This window comes from Molothrus ater, chromosome 5 (assembly GCF_012460135.2).
Source record: "Molothrus ater isolate BHLD 08-10-18 breed brown headed cowbird chromosome 5, BPBGC_Mater_1.1, whole genome shotgun sequence".
NCBI lineage: Eukaryota > Metazoa > Chordata > Aves > Passeriformes > Icteridae > Molothrus > Molothrus ater.
Genome location: NC_050482.2, coordinates 49,811,778 through 49,836,231, shown reverse-complemented (window position 1 = coordinate 49,836,231; position 24,454 = coordinate 49,811,778). Strand labels below are relative to the sequence as shown.

At 46.5% G+C, this 24,454-nt stretch overlaps 1 protein-coding gene across 5 annotated transcripts in view; it reads left to right on the top strand.

The window, feature by feature from the left end:
- Window positions 1-24,454, top strand: part of CACNA1I (calcium voltage-gated channel subunit alpha1 I) — a 177,887-nt gene that overhangs the window by 137,285 nt on the left and 16,148 nt on the right. For 3 of the 5 annotated variants that reach the window (XM_036400209.2, XM_036400208.2, XM_036400207.2), the window contains 20 exons: window positions 15-431; window positions 1,325-1,425; window positions 2,480-2,603; window positions 3,489-3,557; window positions 4,418-4,602; window positions 4,940-5,066; window positions 6,139-6,264; window positions 6,712-6,801; window positions 7,217-7,409; window positions 8,527-8,678; window positions 10,403-10,512; window positions 11,118-11,251; window positions 11,976-12,046; window positions 14,909-14,987; window positions 15,543-15,664; window positions 16,386-16,724; window positions 17,333-17,479; window positions 21,654-21,770; window positions 22,142-22,310; window positions 23,171-23,367. In XM_036400209.2, coding sequence (XP_036256102.1) covers window positions 15-431; window positions 1,325-1,425; window positions 2,480-2,603; window positions 3,489-3,557; window positions 4,418-4,602; window positions 4,940-5,066; window positions 6,139-6,264; window positions 6,712-6,801; window positions 7,217-7,409; window positions 8,527-8,678; window positions 10,403-10,512; window positions 11,118-11,251; window positions 11,976-12,046; window positions 14,909-14,987; window positions 15,543-15,664; window positions 16,386-16,724; window positions 17,333-17,479; window positions 21,654-21,770; window positions 22,142-22,310; window positions 23,171-23,367 — 3,069 coding nt within the window. The remainder of the gene's footprint in view (window positions 1-14; window positions 432-1,324; window positions 1,426-2,479; window positions 2,604-3,488; window positions 3,558-4,417; window positions 4,603-4,939; window positions 5,067-6,138; window positions 6,265-6,711; window positions 6,802-7,216; window positions 7,410-8,526; window positions 8,679-10,402; window positions 10,513-11,117; window positions 11,252-11,975; window positions 12,047-14,908; window positions 14,988-15,542; window positions 15,665-16,385; window positions 16,725-17,332; window positions 17,480-21,653; window positions 21,771-22,141; window positions 22,311-23,170; window positions 23,368-24,454) is intronic. The other 2 variants (XM_036400210.2, XM_036400212.2) reach the window with 2 other exon arrangements.

Here is a 24,454-nt window from a genome sequence, read left to right as displayed (position 1 = left end):
CCACTCTGTTACAGTCCAGCTCCCGCAGCTCCCACTACGGTGCCTGGAGCCGCAGCGGAGCCTGGGGAAGCCGTCGCTCCAGCTGGAACAGCCTGGCCCGGGGACACAGCCTGAAACACAAACCTCCCTCCGCTGAGCACGAGTCCCTCCTGTCTGGGGAAGCACACAAGGCGGCAGATGGGGAGCCGGATGGGACAGGAAGGGTGCTTCATCACCGCCGGACACTCTCTCTGGATAACAAAGGCTCCTGTGACCTGCTGGAGTTGGCCTCGGTCCCTTCTGGCCACAGAGTGACCCACAGGCTGGGAGCACCGCCTGGGGCCAGTGAGCATCAGGACTGCAATGGCAAAATGCCCAGTATTGTCAAGGAGATCTTTCCAAAGATGAACAACCACAAAGAACGGGGAGAGGACGATGAAGAAATAGATTATGTGAGTGCTTGGTGGAGGACTCTGGGGTTACATCACAGTGCTCTGGGATACCCCAAATCCATCCTCAAGTTTCAGTCTCCTTGCGTGTGGATGGGAAAGCTAGCAAAGGTGCTTTAGGAGAGCTGGAGGACAGCTGGAGGACTAAATGCAGATAGGACTTTCTAGGCACAGACAAGCTCACACCACCTTGTAAGGCTTGCAAGGCAGGTGGGTGGTGGGAGGAAGGCAGGTGTGCAACATACATGTGGTCAGTCAGGGGCTGTTATTTCAAAGCAGTGCAGCCAGTGATTTCTACAAGGCAGGGGAGGTCAGGCAGTGCAAGAGTGGGAGTTTTGCATGGGGAACATCAGCAGACCAGAGCAGGAAGCACAGGCACCACAGGCAAGGCAAGTGGGTTTTGTGGTATCAGCCTGGGGGACAGCAATCTGTGAGCAGATCAGAGAGTGGAAAAAGTAGAGTGAGAGTCAGTAGAAATTTGAACAGACATGTTCAAATGTCTGTAAGAAATTCTTAGCCCAAGTGCCAAAAGAAAGCTTTCTTGTCCTGGCTTCTCATTTAGCTGAGGTAGGGAGGAAACATTGGCCTCATGTAACACAGTCCCTCCAACACCTCTAAGAAGGCATCATGGGACAACATCCTACTCTAGAAGGGACACCAGCAGTTTTATTTTCATGATCTGGGGAGGAAACCAGATGCCAAGAGGTAAACAAGCCCTGGCAAAGCAGCTTCTACCTTCTTTTCCATGACTTGTTGCCTTTGAGTTGATTTTCTCAATCGAGGGATTAAAGAAAAGCAGGTAGTGGTGCATTTGAGTCAGATGTGAAAGGAAGAATGTCTCTCTCAGGCAAGTAGGAAGGTGACCAGTGGCAATTGCTTCTGCTGCATCCCTACAGAGCCTGTGCTTTCGCATCCGGAAGATGATGGAAGTCTATAAGCCAGACTGGTGTGACTTACGGGAAGACTGGTCCATATATCTCTTCTCTCCACAGAACAGGTTTGTGCAGTTTTTGCCATGAGAGGGTTGAGAAGATGGGACAGATTCTTTGCTCTCCTGGCCATATCCCCTGGTGCTAGGTGACAACTTCAAACTTAGCAGCTGAGAATGTGTATTTTCTCCTCCATTGTTCCTTCTACAGCCAAACTGCATTTCTTTTCCTAGATTGTGGCAATGAGAGGAAAGTTGAGCATCCTAAATAGCTATTGTGATCTTCCCTCCCTTTGGAGCATCCCATTTTTATTTTCTGTAATCATAAATATTTATAGCAAAGCAAGGCAGGGAATACTAATGTTAACACAAAGAGGATAAAGAATGCATTATTGATGACTCCATAATACTGATATTTCCTCCCCTGGTACCAGAATAGCATCTTCATTTAATTTAGAGTACCAGTACCAACTTACCAGCAGTTATATCACACCTTTTAGGGTAAAGTTAGAACTCTTCTTGCCTAAAAAAAGGAAATTTGGGTTGAATTCTTCCTGTTAAAGAGATCTCACCAGACGAAAATGTCCACGTACCCCAGCTAACATTATTGTCACCCATTCATATTCCCCCTTGAATAGAAAGGGCTTTCATTTTAGGTCACAAGGGAGAGCTTTTTTTGCTCTCTGTGACACCTATGTTAATGTACACAGTGTCTTTCAGAAGTGTGCTCCCCACATCTGCCAACCTACCTGCCTCTCCTGAGCTTTCAGCATGTGGCCTCTTTGCTGTGGAGAGGTACAAAGTATGAGTTTGGAGGAAAACAGGAATGCAGCCTCTTTACAAGGCAGGAGAGGAGCACAGGGTCATAGTGGTTAGGATACCACTCTGGCACTGGAGAAATAAATGGAGGTTCAGCACATTACTCTGCCCTTGCTCTGCTCCAGGCTCCCTATGTGACCATTAACCACCCTGGGCTATTGCCATTCCAAGGGACATCAGTATCAGAGATAGGAAAGCTGCTATATTGGAGCCCAGTTTTAGCCAGAATACTTAATTCTGTGTCCTCTTTGTTCCTAAATCTGTTCTGCCCAAGGCACAGATGCCTACTGGAACTCTCTTGCAGGTTTCGCCTCCTCTGCCAAACCATTATTGCTCACAAGCTCTTTGACCACGTAGTGCTGGCCTTCATCTTCCTGAACTGCATCACCATTGCCCTGGAAAGACCCCAGATTGAGCACAGAAGCACGGTGAGAACCATTACCTGTCACCCACTTTATAGCACAACCTCTAACAGTGGTTCCTGAGTGTTCCTGGTCCTCCTATGATCTCTGGAAGAACTTCAGCATTAAACACCAGCTCCGACTCATCTATTCAAATACCTAAGTATTAGTAATTGACATAAATATGTGTTTCCCCTGCAGGCTTTTATAATGGGGAGACCCACTTTATAACACAGAAAACCTAGTTCCTTCTGTCTTGGAAAGTAAGTGTCTCCTCCAGGAGCCTGCATTTAAGGGATGAATGGCAAAAGGGACAAGGAGTGGAACTGAGAGATAGAAGTAACTTCCATGCTGTAGCAATGGCACATCATCATTCATGTATGTTGCTCTTGAGCTATCTTGGAGGTGGCTCAAGCTGGCATGTGAAATTACTTTTTCTGCTTGTCTGCCTTAGCTGACTCCCAGACTTTGCTGCACTTGGACACAATCAGTGGTCTGTGCTCAGCAGCTCTTTGGGAAGGAGTGCCAGGTCCGTGCAGCAGGTTAGGCCTGAGAAACACTGACAGAAAAGGGCAGAGGCTGCCTTGAAACCAGATCTGCAGGATGCAAAAAAATCCCATCCACTATGGTCTGGCAGAGCTGCATAGGATCCTGTCCCAGCCAAGGTATATGAGCTGAAAGCTGCCTAGCACTGACCTCTGCCAAGAACATCTCCCTTATTTCATCAACTTTCAGACCCTTCACAGGAATGCAGAAATATCAAGATCATCAGAGGGGACTGACAGAGTAACAAGAAGCAGTGAAAATACATTTAAGATCTTTCTCTTTTTTTTTGTTTGTTTGTTTGTTTGTTTGTTTTTTTGTTGTTGTTTTTGTTTCGGTTTGGTTTTTTAAATTTTTTTTTTTTTCTAGGAAAGAATCTTTCTCACTGTGTCCAACTACATTTTCACAGCAATATTTGTAGCTGAGATGACATTGAAGGTAAGTTACTGGAGAACAGCTCAGAGCCTTTTTCCAGTGTCAAACACTGTTCATGTTTGCTCAACACCCTTTTAAAATGTGTTCATCTTTTTGGTGTGCCAGTCCTTCCCTCTACCTTTATAAAGGTAGATACTTCCTGGGGTTCAGTCCTGTCTTGTTAGGCATAGAGGAAATGTTTATTGCAGGCATTAGATCCAGTTGGATCTTAGTATTCATGAAGGATAGCTGGCACTCAAGTATGGATTTTGTAATGATGTCAAATGTCCGTTCCCTTTCTCCTGGAGCAAGAACGGGGGACATTACAACAATATTAATGACATGCTCAAAGGTGAGATAATGATTCAATAGATGTCAAAGTACTTTGCAACAATCAGAAAACCTTGTTATTCCCTTCTCATATTTGGGGAAAAGTCCTAAAACTGTGTGCTGGAAGTTAAACCCCTAAAATTCATATCTGAATTTTGACTGTGATTTGGAGGATGTTAGTATCTCCCCATGACCACCAATTTCTGTAGCACCCACTGTTTTTGAGAACTGCTGACAAACAAATTACCCCTTTAAGAGCCAAAGTATGGATTTGGTGCCTGACTTTACCTCCCAGGTGATCTCCAATTTCCCCAAGCCTCTGGTGTGGCAGGGAAAGATTTCCTGTGTATCCCCTACAGTGTCATGTTACTCAGGGAGGCAGAAAAAAGGTGTTTTCCTTCACAGACATCCAGGTGAAAGGAAAAGATTATGAGATGAGACTTCAGTGTCATGAGGAGTTGATAACTATTCCCCCTCCTCCCATTCTCTCCATAGTTGCCCTCTATCAGGTAGCAATAGAAATTTCACTCCCTCTTTTCTCCCCTCTCTTCCAGGTGGTCTCTCTAGGCCTGTATTTTGGGGACCAGGCTTATCTCCGCAGCAGTTGGAACGTCTTGGATGGCTTCTTGGTCTTCGTGTCTCTCATTGACATTGTGGTCTCAGTGGCCTCTGCTGGTGGTGCCAAAATCCTGGGCGTGCTGCGAGTGCTCCGGTTGCTGCGCACCCTCCGTCCCCTCCGGTCAGAACCCCACTGAGCCCTGCTTGGCCCCCTCCTCCCACTGGTTACCCCCAGGAGGGGTCCCAGGGTCAGATCAGCTGTCCCAGGCAAAGAGGGGTCTTTAACAAGCAATAGGCCACAAGGAGATCCCCCTTGGGCATATGGGTCTGATGCTGGAGGTACCTCATCAAAGAACAAATCCATGGGAGAAAAAAGGCCTATTGATCATGGGGGAGGGATCTCCACTGAGGGGTCACTGCCCATGGAGACAGGAGTCTGCTGCTGCTGAAAATGCTTAGCTTAGGTCAAACGTCCCTGCCCTGAACCTCTGTCATCCTTCCCCTTCCTTCCTTTCCAGAGTCATCAGCCGAGCCCCTGGTCTGAAGCTGGTGGTGGAGACCCTCATTTCTTCCCTCAAGCCCATAGGAAACATTGTCCTCATCTGCTGTGCTTTCTTCATCATCTTTGGCATCCTGGGTGTGCAGGTAGGTTGTTACTGTCCATCAAACAGCCCTTGAGCCCCCACCCCACAGGCATCTGTACCCCCAGGTCCTATAACAGACACAGGGAGCCAAGCAGAGCAGGAGAGACAATGAAGCCAGTGAATTTTCTGTGTTTACCTTCTTCCACAAGTCATCTCCATAATGACACAGCCTTTGGCAAGCACAGACAGGTGCTCAGCAAGTGCAGGCATTGCTGAACATAAGAGACAGGAGTTAGTGCTCACACCTGGCAGCAGCTGGGTCAGGGTTTGAGTCAGTGTCATAGCGAGAGCCCAGGGCTGGCACAGCACAGGGCTCCCTGGACCCACCTGTGTCTCCCCACAAGGGCAAGCAGCTCAGTGCCTGCTCACATGAACCCTGCCACCAGTCAGCTCTCCTTCTCCCCCTCACTCTGAGCCCTAAATCCACCCACAAACTTCTTTAATTTTTTAATTTAATCCTCCTTATTTTTGGCTGTTGCATTGCAGAGGAGCAAGGGTGTGGGCGTTACTTCCATCTCAGGGAATGCGCTATACTTAGTTTGCTCTGATGCATCTGTACAAATGCACAATCCAGTACCTTCCATATGGGGAAAAGAGCCCTGGGCAGAAGAGTCATAGAAGTGCAGTGCAGCTTTGTGAAAAAATATATATGAGAAGAAGAGGATGTTTTTTTCTGGTTCTTTACCCTCAGATGAGATCTTCTTTTCCCATCAGCACTTTCAGTAACTGGGAAGCAGGGAGTGAAGATTACTCTAGGGGACTGATTAGAAGATACTTTTTCCCTTTGTACCCAGAAAGGCTGCCTTAAGGGCTGTCAGATGGTGGGCTTACAGTCACTGCTGCCCTGGAGCAATGGAGAAGGCCGAAAAGCCAAGTGTGAGCTTACAGGGGTGGTCCTGCCTCCTTTGCAATGGTTGAGCCTGTGCTACACATTGTGTTGGTGGTGTCCCTGTCGTGCTCTATGTGGCTTGCAGTCTTGCAGGCCATGCAGCATCTTGGCAGCTTCTGTACATCCCAGGGAGCATGGGGAACCCTGTGGGGAAAGGGGCTGATGGGGCACTCCCCTCCTGCAGCTTTTCAAGGGCAAGTTCTACCACTGCCTGGGAGTCGACATCAGGAACATCACCAACCGGTCTGACTGCGTGGCAGCCAACTACAAGTGGGTGCACCACAAGTATAACTTCGACAACCTGGGACAGGTGAGTTTGCCCACAGCCCCCCCCTCTGATGGGAACCCAACACAGGGTTTGTCTCCTCCCCAGGGAACAGATGCAGTGTCTGGAAAGCCAGAAGGAGCAGTTATTTGGCATGCATGCCCATGCAGAAGCTGTGTCACTAGTTGGTTGGTATCAAAATGATACTTACAGGATGAGTGGGAAAGAAAAGTGGTGGCAGCAGAGAGCTTGATTTTCTCTTTTCTCCCGCCATGAAGCTGATGTTCTTCACAAACTCTCTCCTCTGGTGGGTCTGGCTGCACATGGCACCTTGTCACCCTGTCCCTGTCCAGGGAAAGAGCAGGTTTTGATGTGTGCAGAGACACGGGAAGAGTATTGCAGTGCTGTGTGTGTTAGAGCATAAACCCACAATAATTTTTTCTGCCTGCCAGATGCACCTGCTCCACATCAGTTTTGCTTTATATGTTGCAGGCTCTGATGTCCCTCTTTGTTCTGGCTTCCAAGGACGGCTGGGTCAATATTATGTATAATGGACTCGATGCTGTGGCTGTTGACCAGCAGGTACATGGACTTTCTTGTGAAAGGACCTTTTCACTTTCTTGTGCCTGTAAGGCAGAAGCATCCTTTAACATCCTGATTCAGTACCTCCCTCAAACCAAGAGTCCCTTCCAGGCCTCTTCTGAATCCTTTGCTCACCTGTTTGCAAGGGGTCAGGTCCATGGCCTTGTCTAGTCCATGCGGGAAGGTGTAGCTGTGGCTATGCTGTGGGTGTCTGTGGTAGGGTCAGTGGGCCTTTATCTATTTGTAATGAAGAAATAATAATGGCATGTGTCTTTCTGGGCATGCTGGCTCCCTCCTGGCCCACTCATGGTTATTTCAATACCTTGTAAAGCAGGATCTGTTGGGCTGCCACCCACTGCATCCCTATTCTTCTACTGCTAAGACAATGTCTGCCTCTGTTCTCCTCCCACTCCAGCCAGTGATCAACAACAACCCCTGGATGCTACTCTACTTCATCTCCTTTCTCCTCATCGTCAGCTTCTTTGTGCTCAACATGTTCGTGGGGGTGGTGGTTGAGAATTTCCACAAGTGCCGGCAGCACCAGGAGGCTGAGGAGGCGCGCCGGCGGGAGGAGAAGCGCCTGCGACGTTTGGAGAAGAAGCGAAGGAGTAAGGCACAGCCTAAGTGTTTGGTTGGTTCGTAGGCCAAGGTTTTCTGAGAAAAACCTTTTCCTCTTATTTTTCTTTCCCAATGAGCTGGTCTCCAAAATCCATCGCTCGTGGCCGTGCTCTCAACCTTCCTCCCCGCACCACTGCTGTGTCTCCACACACCTCACTGGGGTGGTCTGGGGAAGAGGGGTGGCCAAGGAGGTCTGCTAGGACTCCAGGGAAGGCACTGAGGAAGGGTTTTAGCACCCTGCTCCTCAGGAGATAACATACCAAAAACACCCCTGTGCACATGCCAACAGGCACTGTTGGCATGGGGCGAGCACACATTGATGCGCTTCCTGTGCTTGAGGTAGGGTCCCACCTGGGCTTCCTGCAGCTCAACTGGTGGCTGAAGAAGAACCTGAACAGACCATTCTTTGTGTTTAAACCCAAATCTAAATAAGAGGGGGAAAAAAAAAAGAGGAAGACCCCTGTGTTTTGTGTCCCAGTGACCCCAGTGTTGCAGTGTCGCTCCTTGGGATCTAAAACCCTCTGTGGTGTAGGAAACCTTCTATTCCTAGTGTTTCTGTCCTGTTTTGTGTTACCTTTAGATAAAAATTGCTGAAGCATACTTGCTCCTGGAAATCATCCCTACTACCCAGACTTCCATTCACAGCCTATGGGCATGCTTTCCTTTCCTCTGCTCCAGTTTTTCCCTTCTCTCCTATAACACCCCAGGGCCTCTCCTTGAACCATCTGCTCCCTTTTATCAAGAGTGATCTTAATTTGTCAAGACATGAAATGCTGATTTAGCACCATTCCCACAAACACAGTCTAACAGAATTTTTTCCTTCTATTCCATTCTTTGTCTTTTTTCCTATATATTTTTCCCCATTTCTTCTTTTGGTGAGGTTTTTTGGGATTTTTTGGTTTTGTTGTTGTTGTTTTTCATTTTTTCCCCCTCTTCTCTATGTCCTTTACCTATTCTTTTCTGGTTTTTCTCTCTCCCAACTACATTCCAATTTCTTTCAATGCTATCACCAAGCTTACACCTTCTCCCTCCTCAGTGTTTCTTACCGATTTCTCTCTTTCTTCTGATTTCTTCCTAACTCTGCCCACATCCCTCTTTCCACTGAAGAGGCGCAGCGTTTGCCGTACTATGCTACTTACTGCCACATACGCCTCCTTATCCATTCGGTCTGCACCAGCCACTATCTGGACATCTTCATCACTTTCATCATCTGCCTCAACGTGGTCACTATGTCCTTGGAGCACTACAACCAACCTGTGGTGAGTGAGATCATGGAGATAAGTCCTGCCTCCAGACACTGTCATTTTGGTACAGCTCTCTGGTGACCACTGTCCACCAGCATAAATAGGACACTTGGGTGTCTCTAAAAACTACTGTTAAAGTTTTGTAGAAAGTACTTTTGTAGTGGCAAATTTGTGTGAAGATTTTCATGTGTATCCAAAAAGGTAGTTCCTACTCAGACACTTGTTATCCATTAAAATCCATAGAGAGGTGTCTGAGCAAAAGTCAAGCCCCTAGAAAGCATGGTACAATTAAGTCTCTGTGCTTTATATTAGTAAGTGGATATGTGGGTCACCCAAATTTAGCTGCCTGCTCTGCTTTTTATTTTTCCCTTGTTCCTAATGGGAGCAAGTGGTGGAAGCAGCAGTGTCCTGGGAACTTCAGGCTTTGCATCAGATTTCCAAATGTCAGCCCAATTCCCCTGCTATGTGGCCTCAGCTGAGAGAACCAGAGGGGCAGGTTGCATGTCATGGGATGGTCCATCTTTACCAAGCCACCTTTTCTTATAAGGGAAACTGCAGAACCAAAGTGCTGAGGAGAGCCTCTCTCAGCTGCAGGGTGTGGTTCCAAATACAGTACCTTGGAGGCCAAATAAGTTTTTCACTTTGTTTGGGTACAGACCATGTACCTCTCAGTGTTCCTGGCAAAGCTGCAGATTCTTTTGGCGGGAAAAATGTATACTGCACATATCAAAGGAGCCTTCTACCTCCATATGTAGACAGAGCATTCATCATGACATCTGCCCAGCAACATTTCAGTTTTCTCTTCAGAAGACCCTTGGTTTAGGTGACAGCTCTGGTGTCTGAACAGATTGTCTGAGGTAACTCAGGCTTTGATCAGGGGCTGAATCTGTCCTCATTCAAATCTATTGCCAGGCTCCTCTGTTTCCTGCCCACCTTGCCCAGCTGCCCAGCTCTCATCTTTCCCTAGATGGTGCCCAGTTTTATATTTGAGGAACTCTCAACCTTTATCTGTTGGTGTCCTCACATAAGATCTTTGTTCCTCAACAAGTCACTAGCCTTCCTTACTCTTCAGCTCCTTTCCCTGGAACACAGCTCCAGCCAAGCCAACCTGCTGTCAGGCTCTGTTAAACAATCTTCTCAAAGCACTTCAAACCCTTCCAGTACAAAATGCCACCAAAAGCTGCCCGCTGCTCACACTGGTTCTTGGTGGTCATGAAGGGGCAGCATGTAAAAGAACCAGAAACCAAACAGCTCAGAGATGTGATGTGCTGGCACCAGACCAAGACACAGCAGAGATGACCTGAATCCACACCCAGAGTAACCTCTGTGCTTCACTCCTGGTTGATAGCTATGCCAGTGCCATTAACAATGTGTCATTCAGGTGGCATAGGCTACTGGCAGAAGAAAAGCCTGATGGCATTTTGTGGATTCTCTTGCAATAACCTCCTCCTCCTCCTGATTATGCTGAACAGTACAGAAGAAAGGAGCAGTAACTGATCCTCAGAACTGATCCCATCTCTGATGGGCAGAGGGGCTGGCTGGTGGTTGCCCTTAGTAGACGACCTCCACATTCAAGTACGTAGGAAGTGTGGGGCCACTTCCCACCCCACCACGAATATCTGGGGCAGCTTCTGCACCCAGGATGAGTTCCTGGCACTTAGGAGAGTCCCCCACACAGGGGGGTTATGTGTTTGATGTTGCTTTTGCCTCAATTCTTTTCCTTCTCTTTTCTGTGGCAGTCCCTGGAGACCGCCCTCAAATACTGCAACTACCTGTTCACCACTGTGTTCGTGTTTGAGGCAGTCCTCAAGCTGGTGGCATTTGGTCTGCGACGATTCTTCAAAGACAGGTGAGCAGAGGGTTGTCAGCAGGGGCTGTGGGACAGCTGGGTTTGGGGTAGAAGTTTGGGTATGGTGCCCTATTTAGACCATGAAGTGGTGGCAGAGTGCTCTGACTGTCTCCCAGTTCTGCACCGCATGGACCTAACCTCATCCTCCACAAGGTGCAATGCCTAGGCAATAGCAAGAGTTGTCCAAAAATTGCCTCTTGGTTGCAGTCTGCTGGTTAGGCTAGAAAGCAAAGGAGATGAGGTTAGAGCGAGACATTTGTTTTCCTGCCCTTGAGGCAAACTGTGAGCATGCAAAAGCAGAACATATATAGCAAAGTTGATTCAAGGTAGTAAGGCCGTAAAAAGCTGAGCCCATTAGTCAAAGCATAGCGCCATAGTAACACAGCTCCATGCTTTCAAATCAGCCTGGCTTGCCTCTGGCTGCTCAGGGTGTGTGTAAAGTGAATCTCTGTTTCTCTGGAAAAGCCCATATAGGTTGACTCAGAGTGGGCCTTGAACTCATACGTAAGGAAATGTTTAGGATGAAGTGGAGACAAGTACCTTTCTTTTTCAGGAAAATGGAAAAACTCTATCTACGTTAATTCTGTTCAATTTTTCTCCTAAAGGTGGAACCAGCTCGATCTGGCCATTGTGCTGCTGTCTGTCATGGGCATCACATTGGAAGAGATTGAAATCAATGCTGCTCTCCCAATTAACCCCACTATCATCCGGATCATGAGGGTGCTGCGAATTGCCCGGGGTGAGAGAGACGCTGGCCAGAGCAGGGGTACATGTGGCCATCGAGTGCAGCTTGGTGCCACGACTCATTGAGCAGTGGCTGTAATGTTGTGAGCTTGCCCTGTCCTGGCCCTCGAGGAGCCTCTGGAGTGTCCTTCATCACATCCCAGCAGGGATTCTAGGATCTAGGATAGCCTAGAAGCTCAGGCTTTCTGGTTCCCTGGGAAGTGAAGCACTGGGAGGGTGGGCAGATCATGTGAGAGTTGAACTTTCTCTGTTACTCATTTCTGGGGCAACTATAGTAGTGGTGTGGGGAGCAGAGGCCCCTGAGCAGGTTGAAATTTGAGGTAAGGGGGTGGCCAAGGTGTGCCAAGATGGCATAACAGCAATGGCTGAAGGGAGAGAAAGTGATGGAAGGAAAAATCAAAGCAGAAGGACAATTAGGACACACATTCCTGGGAAGAAGCATGGCTGGAGTGTGGCTGGAGTGTCTGGGTGAAGCAAAAGCAACCCAACAGACATGGGTAGCAGAAAGAAAATATTTAGTAAAAAGGATGTCAGCTTGAAGAGAAGGAACAACTGGGGTTGTACCATCAAAAGCAAGAAGAGAAATGAGGGGAAAATCCAGTTTTTTTAGGGGAACAAGATACAGGACATCTGTCTTGTGCTACTGTTATTAGTAAGTCACACAAAGGAAGCCTCTGAGCTCAGTCTGACTGCCGCTTTTCCTGTGCTTGTTGTGGCAGTCCTGAAGCTACTGAAGATGGCCACAGGAATGCGAGCACTGCTGGATACAGTTGTTCAAGCCCTGCCACAGGTAAAACATTTTCCCAAAAGACTCTCCTCTTCTGTCCCTTTTTCCAAAGGGTTGATTCTTGTGGGGTCTCAGAGGTGGTGTCTACAGTGGTGTGTAGGCAACTACCTGCAGGTCATGTCCAAGTTCTCATGTCATTCCTGGGGTTACAGCTCACCTCACATCTCTCTTCTCCAGCATCTGAAAAAATAAGGCTTGACCCCTGGATAAGGGTAGGTTTCTTCCCATCATGCCTAGCTAGTGTCTAACTGTTTGCAACTAGTCCTTGGCTCCTTTCTCCCCTCTCCATAAGAAGGAAAGACTGATTGGAAGCCATTTCAGGACGAAAGGACATCTTTCCATCACTGCAGCTCTCACCCTTCCCCAAATATATACCTTTTTCCCTCCTTCTTTTTCATTTGCACTCTCCCTTTCTTAGCCAGTGCTTCCCCCTTTCTATTTTTTCTTCTTTCCTCCTCCTGGATCCCTTTGTGTTTCTGAGCAGCTCATGCATGAGAAGCAGTGACACGCTGTGTTGTGGCTCACACAGCCGGCAGTTAAGTGTCTGCTGCAAGACATCGAGACAGAAGGATCTCATGAGCTGTGAGTGGCAGCTGCTCCTAAACGAGATGCTGACACCGTGCTTTACACAGGCTTCGAGCCCACTGTGAGCATCCTCCGTGATGGATGAGCAGTCAGGGAGTCTGGTCCCCTTCCTTTTGGATTGTTGGGGGAGCATTGTTAAGCAAGGAGTAATGCACCAAGTGGCTCTGCCGATCATACATCAGACCGGTCCCTTGGCAGGCCCTGAGAAAGCAGCTCTACTGCGTGATATCAAAATGCACAGGCATTTGTCAGTTGATTTATCAGCTAATGTGCCAGTGCTGGTGAGTGATGATGAGCTGGGAATCAATCTGAAAACAGCATGAGTAGTTACCAGGGAATTTACTTCTGGTGTGGGTGACAATAAATGTCAATCTGAATTAGTGGAATATGATGGCACAAAAGTGAAAAGGAAACTCTGTGATCTTTTATGGATCCTGAGCTCTGTCTGGTCTTCCATGCTTTTTATTAAGCAATAATTATTTGTGATTTATTATAGTAATAGTAATAACAACAATATTAATAATTCATTTGTAGGATACACAACATCATTCAGGATAGTTGTGGGCTGAGATACACTGGACAATAGAAGGAAGGGGAGATAAAGGATGGTCTTAGTGCAGGCAGATCTGGAATGTAAATTTTTATTAGTTTTTTGTTAGCTCTGCTGCCACAGACTGGCTCAGTGCAGCTTCTTTGCACCTTGCTCTTTTCCATTCCAGGAGCCACAACAGATGATTTTTCTCAGGAAAGGATCTGGGACAGAGCAGGTCTTCAGATCCAGTGTCTGCATGTCTGTGGCATGTTTATTCTGAGACCCAGATAAATGCACACAGATATTAAGAAATAGTATCCAGAAACTGTTGGTAAGAGGACTCTGCAATATATTTGCACTTAAATGATGAGATTCAACTTCCACCCCCAAAATACAGATAACAAATAAGAGAGGAAGAAATATTCATATCCCTGTCATGTAGACAGAAAAACAGAGTCATCAGACAGTTAAGTGTTTTGCTCAAGATGGCAAAGAGCACAGCTGGGACCTGTGAGTCTCTGTTTCTGGTCCTAGCCAAAAACCACAAGTATATTCTTCCACACTTTCTCATTTTTGATTTTTCCCATTTGCCTACAGCTCCTTTGCTAACCAAGTTTGTAGGCCAGGTTTTTTGGAGGTCAGTAATATCTGTCTCAAAGCAAGCAGATATCTGAAAGTTTGGTCTCTAGGTATTCCCTGGAAGATAATAAGAAGCAGTACTTAATCCCTCCAGTATCAAAGCCTATGACTTTCTATTGACTGGCTTTTGCTGCTTCCTATAACAGGTTGGCTTTGATTAATAAAGTTGTGTAGCAGGGATAAAAAAATCCCTCCATACTTATAGTTGCATAAAAATCTGAACTTCAAGGTCTAAAATCCACCAGTTTCAACGTTAAAAGAATGAATATAGTCTCCATATTTTATACACCGGGTCTTTGGGGGACAATTGAATTATCTGTAATATTCTCTAAGATTTATTGGCTTTGCCAAAAGAAGTAGTTTAAAATAAGCTGTCCTTTCCCTTGCACTTTCTCCTCTTCCTGACCTTTCTCTTTTTGTTCCTAGAGCACAGACTCAAATCAGGGATTTTGGCTTGCTAATGGCATACAAGGCATCTCCAGTTGTCCTGTTTCAATTCCCTTCCTGTCTTTGTTACACTGCAGCAATTCTTAATAGTGAATAGAGCTTTAATTTTAAAGAGCCCTTTGGAAATGTAGTCCTTAGCTAAGTTTTATTAACTTCCTTTTCTTAACGCCCTGTAGACACAGACCCAGCACTGTGCTTTCACAGCATTTACTATGGTGTCTAATTTAGTCATCAGAAATAATTCCTTCCAGTGAGTATGTAGCGAGCCAGGATGTGGCAGTCCAGGGGAGTGTGTGGGCTGAATCATTTATTTCTCTCTTGAATTTGGATGGCACAGCAGTTGCAATGACTAAATTAGATTCCTGAAGTGATGATCCTAACGTAGGCCCAGTGACCATATGCATTCAGACCAGAAACTGTTTAGTGTGTCAAAAAACCCATTAAGTCCTTAATTTTTCCATGCCTTCTCTTCTCACCTTCCTGCTCCTCCCCCAGCCCTGATGGCAACTGGATCCATCACTGAACATTTCTCAACTGTTGAGCAATTGTTTGGTTGCATTTGTATACTGGGATTTCACTTTCTTCAGACTTGGAAATGCAGAAACACTTTCTGTACAGATGAAATAGGCTTTGGGATAGGCTGATGGTGCCTTTGCTTTTAGGTGGGAAACCTTGGACTCCTTTTCATGCTCCTCTTTTTCATCTACGCTGCTCTAGGAGTGGAGCTCTTTGGAAAATTGGGTAAGTCTCAAGCAGACCATGCTTCAATGTGAGCCACAGACATGCTGGTTGGGGTTTCTCAAAATCAAAATCTTCAATAAAAGGACTCAGTTGTTTGATGCACTTCATTCTCCCTTATGCATAATTGATGTAAGAGGAATTTCCCTCTAAATTGTTATTCTAACAGGCTAACAAAATAAGAGCAGCCTCCATTTTCTCTTACAGTCTTAAACATTTGATTTTCCTGCACTCTGTCCCTGACATTGCCTTCAAGATTACAAGAAAAAGTTTGTGAAATCTTATTTACATCTCTTGCCATGGAATATTGATCAAGAAGAAAGGCAGGACAATGACTTGCTGGGAGGATCCCCCTGAGCAGCAGTTACACTGCCTGATATCCTGGGGCTGGGCCATCAGGGATTTTTCCATACTGATGGCTAACAGCCAACTGTTGGACAGGGTGCTGACACCATTCATTACTTGAGGTCTTCAGGTTGTGAATCCATGTTGTTGGTCTCAGGCCTGGTAGTGTGTCCTCCCCTGAGTGTTGTGCCCTGCACTCCCCTTGTTTTTCAGTGTGCAACGATGAAAACCCCTGTGAGGGCATGAGCCGCCACGCCACCTTCGAGAACTTTGGGATGGCCTTCCTCACACTTTTCCAGGTGTCCACGGGTGACAACTGGAATGGGATCATGAAGGTAACTGGGACTTGGAGGCAAGGATCTCCAATTTGTGGGGAAAGAGAAATTCTGATGTGTGGTCTGTTCAGCAGAGCTTGGGCCAGCAAAGGGAAGGGGAACAGAACACAGAAGCTGGGTTGCTAGGTAAGGTCCCTGCTTGGTCCAGAGACTCCCTCCCCACTATGGTAACTCATGCCTTGGGCTTGTCTAGTCCTGGAGACATCTGATTGAGAAAAGTGCCAATTTTCCTTAGGAGGAACAAGAAAATCATTTAGGCTGAGGGAATATCCAGTGTAGTCAGGACTGCACAGGACATGTGTGTTGGACATGGCACTCATCTGCAGAGCTACCAGGAAAACACAAAATAAATACTTCCTTCAGAGGACGTATGGAGAAAGGAAAGTTCTTTCATGACAAATGGTGCTTTTGAGAATAGATGGGAGAAGGTAGTACCAGCCTGCTCATTTTTGGTCTTGTTTACATATGTGGTCCTACAGGGGCAGCAACATGTCATGGTCTGAAAATTTGCTTCATATGCTCTTAAATGGTTTTGCTTTCAAGCAAACAGCATATGAACAGAGAGTATCCTAGATTCTTTGGGGAATTATGCCAAAAGACATGGGGTGACAGAAGTGTCTGCCTTGTTCTTTCCATTAGCATCAGTGTTTTTTGACAGAGAGAACAGCCAGGTTTCTGTTCTTACTTTAGTCTTTCCTTCCTTCCATGGTTCCCTCTCAAGGATACCTTGCGTGACTGCAGCCACGATGACCGCAGCTGTCTCAGCAACCTGCAGTTCATCTCCCCACTGTACTTTGTCAGCTTTGTGCTCACAGCCCAGTTTGTCCTCATCAACGTGGTGGTAGCTGTGCTCATGAAACATCTCGACGACAGCAACAAGGAGGCCCAGGAGGATGCAGAGATGGATGCTGAGCTTGAGATGGAAATTACTCACGGGCTGTGCTCCCACAAGTCAGGCTCTCCAAATTCAGGACAGGGAAAAGGAGCAGGAACAGGAGGAGGTGGTGGTAGAACAGAACCCGAAGGACATCTGTGCATGAGATGTTACTCTCCAGCCCAGGTGAGTACACCTTTGAACTTAACTAACCAGACTGCAGCAAGGAGCTGTGGGCATTAGCTGGGCAGCTCAGATGATTCAGGGCTTAGCAGTAGCAGAGTCTTCCACCTCAGGGTGAAAGGTTTGCTTTCAGCAGTAGACTTCTGAGTTGATAGGATCATGTAGGGACAAGGCTATGAGAGCAGTGTGTCCTGTTCATTGTCATCATGGCGTAGGAACCTGAGGGCCAGCAGAGGAGGGATGGAGCAGATCAGCTAAAGGTGTGACAGGAGCAAATTTGAGAGGGGAGCTCAGGAGAAGAGTGCAGGAGAAATGGCAGATCAAGAGTGAGTGACTCCAGCAGAGCTGGAAGGGAGATGTGAGCACTGAAAGTGAGTGAAGACTGTCCCTACTTATTATTTTTTTTTTTTCATTGAACTCTGGCACCTTTACACACCTTTTGGAGCAAATGTTTCCCCCAGTGACCCTGTGCAAGTACCTGCAGAACAAGATGCTGCTCCAGATGAGTCAGGGTGGAGAACCCAACCCCAAATTCACAAGAAACTTGAAAGCAAAAAACTCGACATTCTTAAAATGATCTCTCCCATCCTCCCCCCTTTCTTGTCCCCTAGGAGAACTTATGGCTGGACAGTGTCTCTTTAATTATTAAGGACTCCTTCGACGGGGAGTTAATGATCATCGATAACCTATCGGGCTCCGTCTTCCATCATTACTCCTCGCCGGCCATGTGCGAGAAGTGTAACCATGACAAGCAAGAGGTAACCTGCGTACGAGGATGTGTGAGGGGACTCTTCCCCCCAGACCTGCACACCCACGGGCCCGCAGGTCGTCCCATGTGTGCTCCTCGCTGTAGATTGTGTAGACAGTAGAGCTTGTGGACCTGTGTTTGTTATCTGTTGTGAAGTGCTGGTACTGCCGCTAGTACAGGCCTGCCCTCCTCAGCCACACGTGGATGTTTGAGGTGGTGGAAAAGTGAGATGTGACAGGACACATGTCAGGAGGGACTGAATGACCTGTAGAGAAATGACTATGAAGGCATCCCTTGGCAGCTCTTGTTGTGTTCAATTCTGCAAGAAAAGTCTAGGTTCAGGCTCATGTTGGATAGAGGACTCTAAGGATCTCACCCCAGTGAGACCACTCAGGAGCAATTAAGGGGGAGATTTAAGCTTGTGTTTTGTCCTCATTTTAAGCATGTGCTTGCTTATTCCCTATTGAGGCCAATTAGTTAAGCACATGTTTAAATGCTTTGTTGAATAGAGTTTTTGAGCAAGGATTGGTTTGTGTTGAAAACCAGTTAATTAGTTTGAGCAAAAACTAAATAAACATGAGCCCACTGAGAAAGTTTGTTAGCTGACAAATGGGTTGTTGGCTAAGACCAGGACCAAATGGCTTAGACTTGAGCTACTAAAGCCTCTACTTGGTAGAGGCTTTGGAAAACTCCTTCCTAAGCAATTAGTCTTTTTGGGTTGTGAAAAAATAGGAGCAAAATAGTCTGGGAAGGGTAAGGTGAGTAGCAGAACTGGTTTTGGTTCTGAAATAATTTTATTGTATGTAGGTGCTCTGATTTTGTGTGGTCAGACTTGTAGCAGTAGTGTGGCTCTTCTGACAGTAAATTGGTACATCAGTGGCAAACTTCACCCTCTCCTTCCCCAGAACTGACTGGATATGTTGTTATAGCTTATAAAGAAACAAGGAAACTTGGGGAAAGAGCTCTTATTGGCAGGTCATTCTATTCATGTTTGAAGAAAGCAATATTTTGTTTGCTCTCAGATGCCTAGTTCTGATGCTCTGATATTTTTTCAGCTTCTCAGCTGTCTGCTTTTCCCCATTGCTTCCTTTTGAAACTGTCAAAATGCAAACATTGCTGTAGTTTATCCTGAGACACTTCACAAATGAATTCTGCATTAATGCAACCAAATAACTAGTTTTCAATTAACTGCAATTTTCACTGCTTTGCTTAAGTCTTTATGTTCAGCAATTGGTGCTCAGCTTTAGCAGCAAATGAGGTCTAAGGCAGTCCAGAATGATTGCCCCCGAGTCAAGTCACTTGCAGCTAGTTTGGTACATTTGAAAACCTCACAGATAGTCTTCAGTATCCCGCCTACGAGTGAAGACAACAACCCATTTTCTTACCTTTCCAGCAAAGAAACTAGATTAGCAAAATCTTCAAATGCAACCCACAGCTAGAGCAAAGAATTTGATGTAATTATCACAACTGAAAAATTATTCTTAGATCATACTTTCTAATGGGTGTTATAGAGCCATAAATTACTTTCAAAAATGGTATTTCAATGCATCTAAAATGTGGAATTGAAAAGAACTTATCTATGCAAGAATGGGTTTAGTAATAAAATACAGATGCTTTATTTTGGATTATATGAGTCAAAGTGATACCTTAGGATTTTAAGCCAGGACTGACCATGATGTTCTCATCATATTTCAAAGTAGAAAAAAGAAATTGAGGAAATTGAAATGGTAAATCACTACATGGAGTCATAGCTAATATCACCAATGCACAGAGTCATTAAATTATACTGTACTCTGGTACATCAACATACCCAAATGAGCATTGTACACAGACTGAATTGTACAGTCCCAGAAGCAATTGACAGCAATTTACATAGGCAAAACTATTTATCCAGTGCTCTTAAGTGTGTGTGTGTTAGAAAAACCCAGTATGCTTACTGTCCACCCAATCAGCCTTAAACCACCCTTCTGACAAAAATCACATATTAGGCAGAAATGTCCCCTCCAATTTCATTGGTAGTTCAATTCACCAAGATGATGAGCACAGCGGATGGACACAACATTTAATGTTTAATGTGCTAAGCTTTTTGTGGCATTGAGCAGAAGTGCTCTGTGGCTTTCCCAATTATGCTCCTGATACTTTATTTTCAAACCAATTATTTGTACAATTAAGGATTCTTGTGATCATGGGTCTGTTCCTAAAGATATATCTGCAAGTAGTTGTTTTCTAAGGGATATGCGTGCATTGTTCAGTATCTCAGGCTGATGCTCCTGGCAGGTTTCATGGATTGGGATCTATTCAACAGCTCTTTCTTCCTCACTGCAATTAAAATTGCCTTTTTGTTCCTCATCTTTAGTCAGCAGATTTTAAAATATTCTGCCATAAGGGAAGCAAAAAGATCAGAACCTCCTTTTTTCATGGTGCTAAACTCTTCTCTTGCCATTTCTATCCTTTCACTCTTGGGATGGTTGACAGACTTCTGTACATGGATGACTGAAGTGTGTTTAGCCACGGTAGGAGTTTGTCAGTGAGCACCAGTGAAATGTGTTTATTTCACCTGCAGTTTATTTAGGTTATGACATTGTTGACTGTGGGTTTTATGTAGATCTCAGGGTGGTCAGAATTTTCAAGCAAGTGGTTCAGTGACAAAAAGACTGTTCTGGCTTTTGTTGAAATCCTTCTTTATGGATGGCAAAGGTAGTCACAGATGTTTACCACATGTCATGCTCGCGTCTCTACAAGCACAGCTGTAAGGCTGCTTTGGTGTAGCAGGCACTTGGGAGAGTAATAGATGAGTACACACATTAAGTGGGACTAAATGAAGACTGTGCTTCTCTGCAGGAGTTGTTGCTGACTGGTGGCCGTGTAGCATCCCTGGCATAAGTTCATTGTGGGCTCTCTGTGCGTTCATGCTCTGAGGAGCAGTTGTTGGTTTTGGGCTCTCTCCGTGGTTGAACAGCACCATGTTCCTGTGTCAGAATAACACCTCAAATAAGGATGTCATTTGTGCACTTTATTTAAATCCAGCTTCGGGTTTCCATTCTGCTTGTTTAAAGTGCATTATCCCTCAGATGGAGACCTCTTCCAGTCTCTGGCGTTGGCAGAAGCCACTAAACTTCCAGCTCGAAAGTCATCTCTCCAAATGTTTCACCTGCTGTCATGGTGCAAGAGCTGTAGCTGCCTCTTGCAAACACAAACACATGGCCAGAAGCTGTCCTGACTGAGACAACCCAGAATACAGCTCTCAAGACTTAGCTGCTGGTGGTGCAAACTTCTGGCACTCCAGAGACCAGTGATGGAAATCCGAGCACAGGAGGGACAGAGTAACTGCTTAGGCTGGTAGAAAAAGATGCTTTTCAGGCATTGTGAGAAAGAGATGTCAAGCAGAGGGGATTTAAAAGCTTGGAGGAAAAAGGATGGGAGAGGGGCACATGTGGTATAAAATAGGCCAAAAGATGAAGCAAGGTCAGGCATGGGACTGGAGCAGAGCTGAAGCACAAGAATGAGAGAAATGCAATAGTCAGACTTGCTTTCAGAAAGCAGGAGAGCTCAAGTGTGGGTGTGTGGGAGGGGGCTGAGTTTAGAGATGAAGAACAGAATGGAAGACGGTGTTAGGTAAGATCTTGGGTAGGTTAGAGGGAAAGGCAAGATTCAGGAAAGCTGGAGAGAAACAGGGTTTCAGTAACGAAGGTAAGAGAATATGAAAAGCATGATACTGGCATGGATTGCAAAAGGCATGACTTTCCCTGGAATGAAAGCACCTTCATGTTTAAGCAGGGCTGTCTGTGGTGCCTTCAGAAAGAGGGGTCCACTCCTTATCCCTCAGCAGAGCCAGCTGCCCTGTCACCAGCCTGAGGGACCCCTCTGCCTGCCTGGCTTTATTTGCAGGGCCTTGGGCCAGCTGTACCGCTGTGACAGATACAGGACTCGTTCCTCCAATTCTGGCACTAGAGGAGCATGGACTGGTAGCAGCCTGCTTGCAGATCATATATTCAACCTTTCTTTAAAAGTGAATTCTCCTGCCCAGCCCAGTTCTGGGTTAGGCAGCTCCTGATATATCCAAGGAATATAACCTAAAATTGATTTTGGGTCTACAGGCTCTCACTTATCCACCATCAACAGTGTGACTGCTTGAAATGTGGATTCCAGGCATGACCTGTGACAGCTCCTTTCCCTTCCTGCAGGTCCAGCTGGCTGAAATGGAAGCATTGTCTCTCAACTCAGACAAGTCCTCTTCCATCCTTCTAGGAGATGAGTCAGACAATCGAAACGCTGCTCAGCTGAATCCTAAGGAGATCAAGGTTAGCCTCAGTCAGCCATGGGCATCCTACACCCTGTGCTGTACTTATGCCCCTGCTCATTTCAGGTCTTCTGTATTCATGCAGGTGTCCCTGCTGAGCAATATAATTCTGGTCATTTTTCAAGAGCTTCTCCATAGAGACATACTGTGGAGTAGGATTTGAGGAGAACAAAAGAATACATGTATTTGAAAGTTCTCTTCACTACTGTTAGTAACTTCCTCTGAATTAGTCAAAAGACGATTTTGGGCTGGAAAATTGAGCATCTCTTAGCTAGGTTGAAGTTATTATCAGAATCTTCTTCTTGAGGCTTTGAAAAGTCTGCTTGATCATCTTCCATTAAATTCCACTTTGTCCTTGCTTATTTTTTCCAGCAGGATGGCCAGGACAACCCTGACTCCACTGGGGCAGACAATCTGGGGGAATGCCTGCTTCCAGCATCCAGTGAGGATGGCTCTACAAACCCAGAGAGTTACCTGTGTGAAATGGAGAATACACCTTTTGACTCAGTTCAGTCTTGGCTAAAGCATGAAAGTAGCAAAGGTGAGCAAGGCTCTCATTCTCCAGGTCTGCTGAAACTGTGGGTTGGCTCAGCTCTGTTTTTCTCCTGCTTTCCCTCTGCAAGGGGGTGAGTTAATGTGACTTCGGGTTACGCTAACCAAGAATTAGCTTTCAGCTTGCTAATTTGCTTCAGGAATGGGGGGAGGAGCAGGTCCTTCATTTTTGTTGCTAGTTTTTATATCTTCCCTCAGACATGACTCTGTGCAATACTGTGAAAATGCTGATCTCCATTTGCAGTAGTGCACCCATACACAGTCAGAAGAAAGTGGGGACAGATTCTCCCTACCTGCCAGCTGGATGAACTGTGCTCACTCAGCACAGAAAAGCTCTGCTGCTCCCTGAGACCAAGTAAAGGTTCAGGGAACACATAACACACGTCTGCCCTTGGTGGAAGTGCTCCAGTTCTACTCTTGAGCATGCTCTGGTCTCCTGTGATCCCCAGCTTTCCCAAAGCACCATTTAATTTATCTCCCTTCATCCCTTGCCTTGCAGGATCTGGGATGAATGTCCTCTGGCAGCAATACATACTTGAATCAAGGCAATATAGCTCAGCATTTCTCTGTGAGAGCAACAGCAGAGCTGGCCTGTTACCTTAGGGCTCTGAGCTGTGTTAGGTCTTCCTGATCTGGTGCAGGTTTTTGTGCAAAAAGTGGGATCCTTAGTCTGAACACCAGACTGAGGCTTCTTGGCCAGGAGTGCATGCTCCTGAATATCCTTTGTTCACTGGACCTGAGACTTTGCTCAGTGTAATAGCAGCAAAGGCACAAAATAAAATCAGAGGACTCTTCAACTTTTTTTTTCTTCTATTTCTGTTCTCCTCCCTTTTCTTTTGATGCTGTCAGTCCCTCCCAGCCCCTTCTCTCCAGGTGCATCTTCCCCTCTGTTACCTGTGCCAACAGAATTTTTCCACCCAGCCATCTCTGCCACCCAAACAGAGCCTGAGGAAGTCTCATGTCCACACAACCTTCCTAAGATCTCTCTGCAAGGCTCGTGGGCATCACTGAGATCTCCAGGTGTGAACTGCTCACTTCTCCATCAGGTGAGGAACCTCGCTTCTGTCTGCTAGGAAAACTCAATTTTCACATCTCACCCAAACAGAGGGGGCTGAATAAGGAAGAGGGCAGAGGAAGGAGAGAGGCAGCTGTGCTCACGGGCTGGGTAGCCTGGATAACCTGGGTCTGTAGGAGGAGCACAGTGGACTGCAGAATGCAGAAGGTTAGGGGAGGAGAGAGGGTAGTATAGCAAAGTGGTCTTGGATAGCTCTCACCCCATGAAGTCGTTTGTTCTTCTGCTTTGGATCAACAAATAGTTTGACAGCTGCAGTGGGCCCCACATGAAGATGAAATCACATCACTCTGTAGCTCCCCCCTGGCTCCCTGGCATTGGGTGTGCTGCTGACACCTGTGTGCACAGCAGCCATGGTGTGGGCCAGGGAGGTGACAGCTGCACAGCCTCCTCGGGTCCCCTTAACACTGTGACTCCAAATCATGCTCCTTCTCTGTTGGAAGAGGCTTCTTCCCACCTGCATCCTCCATATTCCTGAGTGCCCATCCACACACTGTGTCCCTAAGCTCACTGTTTTGCACTGCCCACTTAACTCTCACGTCCCAGAAATGCTGCGGTGCTGGGGTGATGAGTTTGCCCGGCTCACGTTCAGCCCCGATCAGCGGCGAAGGGGCGCTTGAGGAGCCCGGAGCTCCTATCGCGCCTATGGGTCCCGATGAGATCCACGATGCGAGAGCAAGGAGGGCGGCAGACGCAGGGAGGCGCAGGCAAGGAAAGGAGGACTCAGCCTTCAGGAAGGGTTGGCAGGTTTATTGGAGGAAGGTCGAAGGGGGAGAAAAAGCAGGGTGGGGGGAGAAGGACTGAGCACTGAACTGAGGGCAAATGACAGCTTATAAGGGAAGGGGGAGGGCCTGGGAGGGGCAACACGACGGCAAATGAGGGTATGAAAAAACTGATACATAGTTTGATGAACGTATGAGGCTAACAAATCAGCAAAAAAACTGGGGAGGGGTCCCTGCCCTTGCCCAATCACTTGACACCCTGGGGAGAAGGTTCTAGAAGGAAAGGCAGGGCTGCCAAGTGATGGACAAAGGCCAGGGGTGGGGACAACAAGACACATC